This window comes from Aptenodytes forsteri, unplaced genomic scaffold (assembly GCF_000699145.1).
Source record: "Aptenodytes forsteri isolate BGI_AS27 unplaced genomic scaffold, ASM69914v1 Scaffold66, whole genome shotgun sequence".
NCBI lineage: Eukaryota > Metazoa > Chordata > Aves > Sphenisciformes > Spheniscidae > Aptenodytes > Aptenodytes forsteri.
The window spans coordinates 5,254,539-5,267,368 of NW_008795131.1; the positions used below are offsets into that span (position 1 = coordinate 5,254,539).

Genomic DNA, 12,830 nt, shown 5'->3' on the forward strand with positions numbered 1-12,830 from the left:
GACACCTCTCCTGTGAAGAAAGGCTGAGGGAGTTGGGGTTGTTCAGCCTGGAGAAGAGAAGGCTTTGGGGAGACCCTATTGCAGCCTGTCAGTACTTACAGGGGGCTTATAAAAAAGGTAGTGGCAAACTTTTTAGCAGGGCCTGTTGCGACAGGACAAAGGGGAATGGCTTTAAACTAAGGGGGGTACATTCAGACTAGATATGAGGAAGAAGTTTTTTAAGCTGAGGGTGGTGAAACACTGGAACAGGTTGCCCAGAGAGGTGGTGGATGCCCCATCCCTGGAAACATTCCAGGTCAGGTTGGACGGGGCTCTGAGCAACCTGGTCTAGTTGAAGATGTCCCTGCCCACGGCAGGGGGGTTGGACTAGATGACCTTTAGAGGTCCCTTCCAACCCAAACTATTCTATGATTCTGTAAGTATGTCCAAGACCTCTGCTAAAGAGTATCTCTGGCTGGGCTCGCACAAATCGCAATGCTCAATCAGTTGCTTGGTCTGCACAGTTGACCTGTGAACTAAGTGGAGATGATAAGCCACAGATATCCTTTGCAGGAAATTCTCTCAGCGTGCTGGTCGTTTGATCTCAGTGAGAGACCTAGCTTCACTGTCCTCATGGATATGCTTGAAAAACTGCCAAAATTGAATCGTCGGCTCTCCCACCCAGGGCATTTCTGGAAGTCTGCTGAGTGAGTATTTGCTGCTGTTAAGAAAATTTATGCCGCTCAGAATTTGCTAACTGATCATTTCTGTGCTTTATTTTGCCTTCCTGGGGGCTGTCAAACCTCTGATGGGAGAGTAACAATGTGCTGTTCTGCTCTTCTGGTTTCTAGGAAATTATGCAATTAAGCTTGCGTGCTTCAGACAGTTAATTTCCTACTGTAACATATTCACCTCCCTCCTTCAGTAGATTATTTATCCAGCTTTATGTTTGGTTTCAGAGAGTATCTACCAACAGTATTGGAAAGGGCCCACACTGACCCCAAAGTGGTTAGAATTTCCCCTATAATGGCTGGTACTCACTGAGGAAGGGAAGGACCAAAGAATGTGCCACCGTTTCCCTTTAAAACCGAACTGTCAAATTTTGGAAGAGTCCTAGGTTTGTAGCCTTCCTCAAGGAGCATGTAGGAAAAAAATCCAACCCCCTCCTCCTCTTTATGGAAGAGTGCCCAATTTGCACAGGCAGATAAAGAAATGAGGCATTAGTCCTGACTCAGAATAATTGACTTCTGGGGAAAAACCAAAGCAGGTGGTAATCATGTGTCGAGTGATTTACAAATCCTGAAGATGCAGTAAACTGACAGCTAGGAATGAGTTGCAATGTTTGGACTGAATCTCTAAGTTGGAATTACGTCAAGATCTGGACCAAGGAAAGATAAATCATGAGAAGTCAGCATAAATCCTTGTCAGATCGTGATACTTTCAAAGTCAGTTTCTGTGTTGCAATTGGGGAAGAAAGGTCTCATACAATCAAGCATCCGTAAACTGTCAAAACCGGAAGAGGTCCCTCAAAGCACCTGACTGTACATCCCTCGACATCCGTTATGACAGACCAGACCAGAATATAAAACTCAGTCCAGTTCAGGCTGGATGAGCATAAAGCCACAAGGCCTAAAACTTTCAGCCTTCCTTCTCATGAATAACCTGTCACTCTCAGAGAAGGATGGTTCCCAGTTCCACTTCTACCAAAATCAAGTGGAAGCAAAGCAGATACAACTTCTGGAGCCAAGAGACCGAAACCGCCACCCCAGACCAGTTTTATGTCAGTCATCTAATCTCCACTGCTGACCACTGTTACCCCGAGTAGCCCCGATGGAGTTCAGTTAACAGGCTGGGCCTGCAAGCCCCAGTGAAAGACAGACGGCCCAGTTTCAGGAACACGCTTAGAGTTTGTTAGGCACAAGGTTACATTTTGGTGACCTCAGTGTTTTTTCTCAGAGTCTGGGGGAGATCAGACATGTTTGCCACCAGTGCCCATTTACCATGTACTCTGCTCACTGTTTATTTTCATCTACTGAACCGCTAATATTTATTTTCTCTTTTTTCTCCTTTTTTTGATGTTTAATCTACCCCTTTCTTTCCCATAACCCTTCACAATCTTCCTGCAATACCTTATCATAACTAACCAAACGCTTCTGTTTGCTCATATGGTGACTGTCACGGCATTTTGTGCTTTGGTGGGTGCGGCTTGTTTGGGGTTTTGGTTGAAAATTTTGCCATTTGTCTCTTGTGCAATTTCCCTAACATTTGTACTGGATCCCTGATATATTACAATGTCTAACAACTTTAAAATGCGGAATACTTCTCCAAGACTGTGGCCTCATCTTTATGCAAAAGGACACTATTATCAGCAAAGACTGAATGCTTACTACCCACTCATGGATAAGTAGAACTGTCTGGTATTTTTTCCTTACACTAGACAGACATATATGCATATCGCAGCACTCATTTTAAAAAGGTACAACAAAGGGTTGAGAGAGTCTTACATTTGGCAGTTGTTCTTTGCATCATCGGTTACTGCCTGTGTGCGCTGTGGAATGTAGTTGGGAGGCAAGGTCTCTTTCTGCACCCTGAACACTCACTACTCCAGCAGAGCTGTCACAGCTACGCTTCAGTCCTTGTGATTTCAATTGTCTAGATTTTTTAAAACAAAGATTTGAAGAGAAACCAACAAAATCTGAGCTAAAAAACGGACCTGTATGTAATTGCTGCTTCTTATCTGTCCTTCAGTCATAATTTAAGAGAAACAATTTTTTTTTTTCCTCTTCTGGCCTAAAGCATAGCAAACCCTATCTCCAGGCACAGCTTGCGTTGGCCAGATCTATACCCAGCTACCTTGAGTACGTGCTTCTCCATTATCCATTCCTTCAAGTCATCCAGCTTCACTTGTGACATTTCCTCCTATTTTTTTTTAAACTAATCCTCCCTTGCCTCAAGGGAAGATCATTGTATTTAAGTCGTGTTATGTTATGAAGACAACAATTCTTTTGCCAGGAGATTTGCATGATACAGCCGTGGCCTTTGGTAATATTTTTTCCTTTCTACAGAAACACACTGTACTCCAACACTATGGTTCTGTGTGTCAACACTTTCATGCCCTCATTTCTCTATACAATAAGATCCACTTGTGTTGGATCATTAACTCTGATGACTGATTTGACATCTTTTCACCTACCTAACCAGACACCACAGAGCAGACTGAGAGCCCAGGCTGTCTACACATTCCCATGCAGACAATCACACTCTCGCATTGTCCTCTAACATCACATTGGAAATGAACTTGAAGTAATGCTTCCCATTTGGGCAGTCAGTTCATGAGAATGCTCTATTCCAGAGCAATTTGCCAAGTGATTATTTTGGATTAGTGTTTCCATAGGGAGTTACTCTTGAACAGCTTGTGGAACTGCAGAACAATGTCTTATGTAGTAGCTACCCTAATTATTTTTCCCTGGGTAGACGGACTGACATCCCCCCTCCACCCCCACAAGTGGTTCATGTCAATTTGCATACATTAATACTTTTTCTCTGCTCAAAGCATTTAATAGGGGAGAAGTACTTTAAGTGTCAGTATTAATTATCAGCATTGACAGCTGAATTAGTGCTCATTGAAATGAAAGTGCAGGCAGCTCAGTTGTTGTTCATCCCCTGCAAACTGCGTTATATTCAAGTCACACTTGGGAGGCTCTCTAGCCATGTCAGCCAGAGATCTACTCGGATTCAAAAGCCACTAAAGACATGTTCACATCCTCTCTGACAAATCCTCTGAGAAACATTGCACTAACCCCATGCTTTGTTCTGGTGTAAGCTTTGTAATATGTAGTTCTCAAGGGCTTGCTTTAAATAACTGAAAACTAACTCTCATGGTGTCTTTTTCCCTTCCCTCCCATATTTCTTTGTAGGTTGTAGCTACTGGTGCAATAATGGGCTCCACCTTGCATGCTTCCATGTGTTGTATCCTAACCGGCAACTTGGACAATCACCTTCCATTTAAAAAAGCAAAAACAAACCACGAAATTAACCCATGGACATAATCAACACTTTATCCGAATTCTCCTTTTCTGCCTTTTTCCGCTTGGTGTGGGCTGTTAGCTTGAATAACAACTCCTGTCTGCAAGAAGTTACTGTCTAACAACGCGGCCATCTTTCACTCCTGAAGCATTTCAGCAGGCTGTAACTTCCTCCTGGAAAGGGTCTAGTGATCTGCTCTCTAACTAACTAGGTGCAAGCAACAGCGAGTGCTGTGTGTCCTGCCCAGCAGGTTGGGGGTTTTCCTGAAACTGGTGTGACTTGCCTGCAAGTCTGACGAGGCGGAGGGGTGCAGTTTCCGAGTTGCAGTCTGAGGTTATGCATGTCACCCTTAGTGCTGGACTGTGGCTTTGTGACTGAAGGTAACACAGGTACATTTTCACAGGCACAGCTGATGACTGAGCACTCCACTTGCACTGCAAACCAACAAGAGTTTAGGGCCAGATTGTGCCGGTTCTCCCTTGGGACCAGAGCCAGCACTGAAGCCAGGGTCAATTCTGTCAGCGGCTGGATGAAGCTGGTGCAGAGTTCTTGAGTGGAAAGAGGGATGGTCCTTGCTCTGCTTGGAGCAGGTTGCGGTCCCTTAGCCTACCAGGGACCAGGCCACAAGTGGTGTCCAGAACTGGCCCACGTGGGTCAGCTGGGATCAGCTACAATGCTGTGTAAAAGAGGAGGAAAGCGAGAGCGCCCTTCAGTTCCTCCTTCTCCTCCCCTTGCAAATTTAGTGCTTTGAATTTTATGATTTGCTTCTGTTTACATCCCCGTTCAGCAAAATGTCTGACAACGTTAGGGGCTTTGCAAAATTGTAGGTAACACAGCAAATATGTGCCTTTTTTAGAAAAAGGTCTTTTTTCATTCTTTACCGATTCATGATTTTGAAAAAATATCATTTCGGAGGGGAGAGGATAGGGACAGAGGAGAATATGCATCAAGAACCAGAGAGGTTTCTGCTGTCTTCAGTGAGGACAAATACACCCACATACTTACTCTCTCAGAAAGTCTGCTGCAAGAGCTCACATATTCAGGCTGTCTGCCTTGCCGTCACCTGAGTGCATGTGTGTAGCAAAGCATTTTGAAAAGAAAATGTTTCTAGCTACACCAACAGTTTAAGGGTGAAAGAAAAGACATCTTCATGCACTTGCTACAGTCTATAAAGAGGAGCAAATGGGTTTGGGTTTGTTCTGTGGTTTTTTTTTGTTTTTTTTTTTAACCAATTGACATACCTTGTCAAAACACCCCTCTCTCTTAAAAAGAAAATTCTGTAAGTCATTTTTTCCTTCCCTTCTACTTCAAGGAAACCAAGTGCCCGTTGAAAAAAGTGTCGGGCTTCTACCCGCCTTAGGTACTTACGAAAACCTCCTGTTTCTCCAATTTGAGGCAAATCAGATTTGTGCTGTATGTTTCCACTGATGAGGTTAGCATGAATAAGTTCATGCGTTTGCTGCTTAATTACTTAAGCCTCTTTTCTGGGTGATCTGAAGTTGTACGAGAGCAGAATCTAACCCATTTTAGTTCCTTTTATAGGACTGTAGCTTTGTAAGAAAAATTAAAAATAAATAACTCTTTCCCCTCCCTTCTCCTCTCCCTCCCCACCCTTTTCAGCATTAACAGTAGCAAAGTTGTCCTGCGTTTTGAAAGATTTGGCTTGGGAATCCTGGAACCAAGTAATCAAAAGATATAGCATGGTGTGTAATTGTCTTGTGATAACGTTGTCTGCCTACTTACACAAAGCATCAGAAGTCTTCACTGAATCTTCCAAGCTATGAAACTGGTGCAGCCACAGCTGAAAGCCGCACGACCATCAATTCACAGCCCCGTGTCGTTTGCAAAGTCTGAATTCTGCCTGAGCACCAGCAGTTATTTAAAGAATGTTTACATGATACTTTTGTGTGAACTATATTTTTTTTACACATAATAAACAGTGAATCAAGTTTAACCACAGCCATTCTCAAATAGCACTGAAAAAAAGAACTATTTCTAGTTCCTTCTTGGGTCTGTGGTAAATAGGAGCTATTTTCTGCCTTCAAAGCATTTGTTTTCCCTAAGAGAAGTGGAACTGGCTTGTTCCAGAATGGCAAGCCTCTAGGACAAGGGGTTGGAGTTCCAGATCGCATTTTTCTTTCATTAAGGTAAAAATCAATCTCTTACACTGTGATTTGCCCAGACCAATCATTGAGCTCTGAGGTTTGTTTCAGCAGGGTTAGTTCAAGGTAACCCAGAGCTTGGACCAAGTTACACTAGTGCAAATCTGCTTCTGATAGGAGAGTTTCTGATCACGTAGGCTGTCCCAATTAAAGACTCAAGCACTCTTCTACACAGAACTCACAATAAAAACTGCTTGTTCTCATGCAATCCCGTAGGAAGCTTAAGACTTGCTGGCCTTTAAAAAAATAAAAACATGACTTGTTACAGTTCTGCACACAGGGGCCTCATTCTTCTTCCGAAGTTTTAGGCACAACAAATTCTAGTTCCCTAAACTAGCAGCTTTTCTGGAAATACAACACTGACCAACCAGACTTGACTCTTACTGTCCCAATCACCCTTTCATTTGTAGAAGAAAAGACATTTTCCAGAGCTGCAGGGAGAGGCACGAGTGCCAAGACAAGGGAAAAAGCCATTCCTAAATAATGCATTAAATAAGGTCTTGATGCACAGAGCTTGTTAAGAGATTCAGAGTCATTCCCCCCCCACACACACAGTGTTACCAGCTCCTACAGCTGGTCACATTTAAGTTTGCAAGCTGTTTGTTTTAAAAAATTTAGGACTAAAGCAGTTGTTTAGGGAAAAACTAACAACAACAGAAATCTTGCAACCAGGAGGGTTACATCTAGGTTTAGAGGACTTGACTCAACCCAACAGCTCAGACTTGTTGCAAAGGTTAATTTTAAGACAAAAAAACCCACACCCCCTCTCCAGTGTTATAAAGGATATGTCTGATTACTGCATTTAAGGTGACATACATTATCCCACTTGCAAATGGATTGCAAGCGGTGTTAGCAAGGCTCCCTCCTGCCTCCCCTTCGTCTTCCTCTGCCTTCTCCTGCCAGCCAGGGCAGTGGGAGGACACTATTTATACAATGAACATTCAGATCCTTTCTGTTCTTATTCTACTTCGTTTTGTTGAGATAGTTCATTAGGGCTCCCTGGAAGTCACCAAATTTCATTTCTCCAACAGCACTAGTATGTTACACACACCCCTCTACACCTTTCACCATCATCACAAGGGTTTGACGTGAGGATCACAGGGAGAGGAGCTCTGAAGTCCTCTGTAAGGCAGGCAAGGTGACAGGTGCTCGGTTTGGTTACTTACAGGTGGCTGACTTTTGTAGAAAATTAAGTGACAAACAAAAATTCCTGAGTTCTGTTGAGCAGAGAGCTTCGCTCCTACTATGTGCAAGGCAGTTATGTTCTCTTACAAATATTTTGATAGAATGACTTTTTAAACGTGTCTCAGATATCAAAGAAAAAATTGGTTTGATGGTAGCCGAGCGTGGCACTGCGGTACTCTTTTGACCTCCTTCCTCTCCCCCACCTTTACAAAGCAAATAAACCCCCTCCAAATATACTGTGTATTTAACCTACACCACGTGGTTCTCTTCAAGACTCGCTACTGTTTGTTCTCTCTCAATAATTCTGTGTGTCAGCAGTTTTAAGCAGAAGTTGTTTTCCCAGCAAGTACTGCTTAAATAATAACGGCACAACACAAACCTAAAGCGGGGAGAAGTGTGCTTCTTCGCACCGGTAACATTACGAACCCATCAGCTGAAACCCTCCACAGGCTTCACTGTGCATCTTGCCTTAGAGAAGAGCAGAAGCTGCTGCTGGATGCAAATCCTTGCTGTGTAGCCTGCAGTTCTGAACAGCCCTTCAGCTGACTCTGCGTTTGAGGGTGGCAGCAGCCTTGGTGTGCTCCTCACTATTTATTTCTGCCATCTGTGCGCATAAAACGGGACCCGAAAGCTGGGACACCCAGAAATTCTCGGTGCGGGAACCAGTCGCCAACTTGCAAATAGGCAGTGTTTCCTTGCTGTTCATCAGCAGCAACGCTGCTGCGCAAATGTGCAAGAGCTATGCTGGGAAAGCAATATATTCTCAATTTTTTTTCTAATAAGATGACTGGCTAGGAGAAGGACAGCCAGCACTGGGTGACCAGCCAGATTAAAACAAAATAATGAAAAACAAAAAAACTATCATCATTTGTCCTTCCTATGACTGCCCTCGGGTGTAATTCAAACACTGTGAAGACTTTCCAGGCGCAGAGCTGTGTTGGCCCCTGCTTTTAGGCAGGGCTTCCTCGCCTGTTCCAGCAGGGCCACCTCGCTCATGTCCCTGCGTGCTGCACTTTAAAGCGTGCTGAACGCCAGTGGGAGACTCATCCCAGCTGGGCACTGCCCCGTGGTGCCCCGCTGGGAATACTGCCCTGCTGCTCCCTTCCAGGGGGCAGGAGGGGTTTCAAAACCTGCCTTTAATCACAAGATTCAGGATTCTAATTTAACCTGACCTTGGGTTTGTGTTTAACCCCCATAAATGGCTCTTGAAAGCAAACCCCAGCTTCCTGGACCCAGCGCATCGGAGAGCAGAGACCGATTACTGTCTCTGGGATAATTTTTGTTTTAATCAGCTGGTGTAAGACACATGGAAATGGACCGAGAGCAGTGGAGTTGCAGAGCTGTGAAGAGAGCGGAGCTCTCTTATCCCTCAACATGTTGCAAACCAAGCGACAGTCGTTAGGTTGCATTGTTTTATGGTCACATGTACTGTCTCCTTGTGTGCTGGTGTAAGGGCGTGAAGCACAGTAAGCCTGTACCATTTTAGAGTTGTAAATGTGAAGCTGGCTGTACAATGCTGCTACAAAAGCCACACGTCAGTAGTGAATGTAAATGGAGTCTGTAATATGGTGAAAATGGACACGTTTTCTTTTCAAATGTGATGTAAACTTTGTACAGTAAAAAATTTTTTTTTATATTTTCTATCAACTGAGTGTCTTCCAGAATTGCTATTAAATTAATTAAAAATTGTTAGTATTAACAACAGTTTCTGTATTAGTTTATGCAACCAGGAAAAAAAAAAAAGGGCACTCTATGCTAATGAAATTCTGGATATGTAGGAATCTTTTCAGTGAATAAATCTTTGCTCTGGATAAAGCAAGTGTTACAGAATTGTGGTTTGACCTTTTTCCCCCTCATCTACTCATAGCCAAATGCTGTGGTTTAACCCGGCAGGCAGCCAAACACCACAGAGCCGTTCACTCACCCCCCCCAGTGGGATGGGGGAGAGAATCAGAAAAAAAAAAAGAGGAAAATTCATGGGCTGAGATAAAGACAGTTTAATAGGACAGAAAAGGAAGGGAAAATAATAATAATGATAAAAGAATATACAAAATAAGTGATGCACAATGCAAGGGTCAGCTGTCCTGGCTGTGCCCCCTCCCAGCTTCTCGCTGGCAGGGTGTGAGAAGCTGAAAAGTCCTTGACTAGCGTGAGCACTGCTCAGCAACAACTAAAACATCGGGGTGTTACCAACATTATTCTCGTACTACATCCAAAACACAGCACTGTACCAGCTGCTAGGAAGAAAATTAACTGTATCCCAACCGAAACCAGGACACCAAATTAAAACACGAGCAGATTTCCATAGTGACCCACTAACACATTGCACTGTGTAGAAGACCCGGTGCTGGAGGATTCGCAGGACACTGAAGCGTTACGCAGCAGTTCACACTGCAGCGACGCTGGGAGGCTGCGAAACCCCACCACAGAACAGTAGACTTTCAGACGGTGTCGGGTTCTAGGAAGTTCACAAGCAAGAGACAAAGCCGAAACGTGCTCTGTGCTTTTCACTCCCTCTCACCTAGTTAGCGTTCACCCTTGAGGAAATGATGGCCCATGTCCCAGATGAACACGCCTTTCTCTAAGTAGCGGGAGACACTCTCTCTGGTTTGAAGTTAGGAATTCAAGGCAATATATTTAAAAGACCAGAAAACATGGGAGGCCTGTAGGGAGAGAGAGAAGTGGGTGGACAGAGATGACAGCCCTACCATGACGTGTCAGCTGATGTGCAGGGAGGTCACCAGCTCCATCATCACCGTTACTGCAGTTCTTCACCCTCTCCTCCCTGCCCTTTGCTTGACCCGAGTGAAGTGACAGAATGGGATTTCCCATCATTTCCCCATTTCCTTTGCCACGCTCAAGAGCCCGACGGACACGGGGCGATACAAATCGGACAGGTCAGCCTTTGGGGAGTAAATGACCAGAGTGGGACCCTCGTGATGGGCGAGGGCAGCCCCGGTGCACAGCCCCCTTCGTGGCGCACACAGAAACCCCCAGGAGAGCACAGGCCCCCCGACCCCGCAGGCACCACCGAGGCCGGGGGGCATCTTGCCGCAGAAGCCGTGCCAAAGCCATCCTGCCCTGCCGAGCTCAGCGGACCTGGGGGGGCACAGGGAGGCAGCGCATGTTAAAAACCCTTCTCTGAATTGGGCAAGAATAAGCAGCTATCGTGGCAGAAGAAGGTCCTGTTTCTAGAAATCCTATTGCAACAGAGAAGCTCTTGGAATAACGTGCTGAAGCAAAAGGTGACAGAAGTCTCAGGTTTAGCTCATGTAAGAAAAAATAAGATAAAAAAAAAAAATCAGCATTACAGCTTTTGTCTATAACCCTCGCCGTGCCTTACAGCTTTCTTTCACTAGATTGACTTGTTAATTGACAGCCTTTGAGCCCATTTGCTTTCCTCCCATTATAGTAGCTGTCAATCACTGACATCCTTCCACAAACGAAATTACAAGCGTGTGTCTTTTCTGCAAGCATGGTTCATTTTGTTTCCTCTTAGAAGTCAAATTTAAGAGGCCTTCAGTTACAGGACAGCTGGCAAACTGTTTCTTCAGCTTGTATGACAGGCTGAAGCACCAGGCTGTTCGCTTTCTTTTTGCTGCCACTCGGATTCCTGCAACAACTCGCATCAAAAAAAAGGGAGACGAGAGGCCAGACCCGGGCTTTTTCGGAAGCTCCTGCAGCCGCCCGCACGAGTCCTTCCCTGGGATTTGGTTGCCTCCTCGTGGCTGCTGCCGTTAATTGCAGCTAGCCTTCCCTGCCAGGCCCTGGCCGCTCTTCCCCCTGCTCCCATGTACGAGGCCAGTTTGAGACGTTCAGTCCATTTGCAATTATCAAAGAAAGTTTTCCCTCCTGGATACGATGGGTCAAGGTATTTTGTGGTTTAAGAACTCCATCATTTTGGTTTTTTGAAGCACTACGTTGAGAAGCTGCCTCCTACCCACGTGCCACTCCAGGCCATTCCTCACACCCCGGTCATCATCTTTCCCCCTCCTTGCTCCTCACCCCACCTGCAGCCTGGCCGGTACACACGGATTAGCCCTGCCTGCACGTAAACCTGACCTGGCGTCCTCCTGTCTCTCGGTGGTCCTTTCCACCACCTCCCCGGGGAGGCAGGAGCTCTGTAGCCTCCCTTCTGGCATCAGCACGCTGCAGTGAACGTTGGCAGGTTTGGTCACCGGCAGGGTCTGTAAGAGCTCCCCAGCGCACCACAACTCCAGCACGGCCCCGTGCGACTACAGGGAGCCGGGCATCTGCCCGGCCCCTCGCCAGAGCCGTGGAGAGCACCCAGAGCCTCCCGGATCCTGCCACAACCTTTTCACCTACAGAGCGGGGGAGCAGCTCTGCCAGCGAGACACAGGCTGCTTTGCTCTCCTCGGTGGAAGCGACATTGCAGTGTGTTAATTAGTCCCAGGAACGTTACAGTGCTGCCAAACAGCTTTAGGCTGAAAATAACGGCAGCATTGTACTGTCCTGCAGGGAAGAGGCCAAGGCATTATAAAAGCGCAATTTTACATTTCATCCATCGTATCTAGACCTTTCATACGCAAACAATAAAAAGCTTAAGATAAGTTGAGCTTTGTTGTCTTTCATAAAGAAATCTAATTCTCAATTAAACTTGAAGGGCAAGGGTCTTTAATTTAAAAAAAAAAAACAAAACAAACCACAAAAAACCATCCTCAAGCATAAAGGTTATATTCCACCAGCTGTGAACCAGAACAGTTTGATATTTGCCTGGCCATTACATCCAAGCAATTGCAACCTGGCTGTCGTCAGCACCAACAGCTTCTTATCTACCTGAAGCAAGGCACCTCTCCTCTTGAAGAGCAGCAGCTAACCTGGCACGAAGGCAGCCAGCAAACAGGGGAGCACGGGCAGTTGCCTGGTTATATTCCACCAGCTGTGAACCAGAACAGTTTGATATTTGCCTGGCCATAGTTACATCCAAGCAATTGCAACCTGGCTGTCTGAAGCACCAACAGCTTCTTATCTACCTGAAGCAAGGCACCTCTCCTCTTGAAGAGCAGCAGCTAACCTGGCACGAAGGCAGCCAGCAAACAGGGGAGCACGGGCAGTTGCCTGCCTACAGAGCAGCAGCTCCCGCACAAGTGCACTTGTCTCACACCAAAAGGCACTTTAATACTGTTGCTATGTGCAGAGTGGCTCAAGCTGATCTGCAGAGACAAGCAGCACATGGCAGCACCCTGGTCATCACTAGGTCACCCTGCCAGCTTCTGTCAGAAAAAAGTTCTCATTCCCAGCAAAATAATCACATGATGCCTCCCACACACCCTCACCACCCTTATTCCCATCAAGGACTTAGAGCAAGCATTGGCCTTACTTGCTTTGATATGAGGATTTTGTGTCTCTGTGGGTTTAGATTCCCTGTCAGTCTGAACGCAGGCGAAGAGATCGCACTCCACGTAAACCCAGGGTTTGGGCAGAAAACCACAGTCCACACCACCTTGCTGAAGCACT

At 45.6% G+C, this 12,830-nt stretch overlaps 1 protein-coding gene across 8 annotated transcripts in view; it reads left to right on the forward strand.

Moving 5' to 3' along the window:
* The window catches only part of KSR1 (kinase suppressor of ras 1), a 38,158-nt gene extending 28,990 nt beyond the window's left edge, over positions 1-9,168 (forward strand). For 3 of the 8 annotated variants that reach the window (XM_019471804.1, XM_019471801.1, XM_019471802.1), the window contains 2 exons: positions 553-686; positions 2,309-4,961. In XM_019471804.1, the coding sequence (XP_019327349.1) occupies positions 553-686; positions 2,309-2,387 (213 nt within the window). In that variant the 3' untranslated portion in view covers positions 2,388-4,961. Of the gene's footprint in view, positions 1-552; positions 691-2,308; positions 4,962-5,625 lie in introns of those variants that run through there. The other 5 variants (XM_009278263.1, XM_009278260.1, XM_019471803.1 and 2 more) reach the window with 4 other exon arrangements.
* Positions 9,169-12,830: the final 3,662 nt, after the last annotated feature.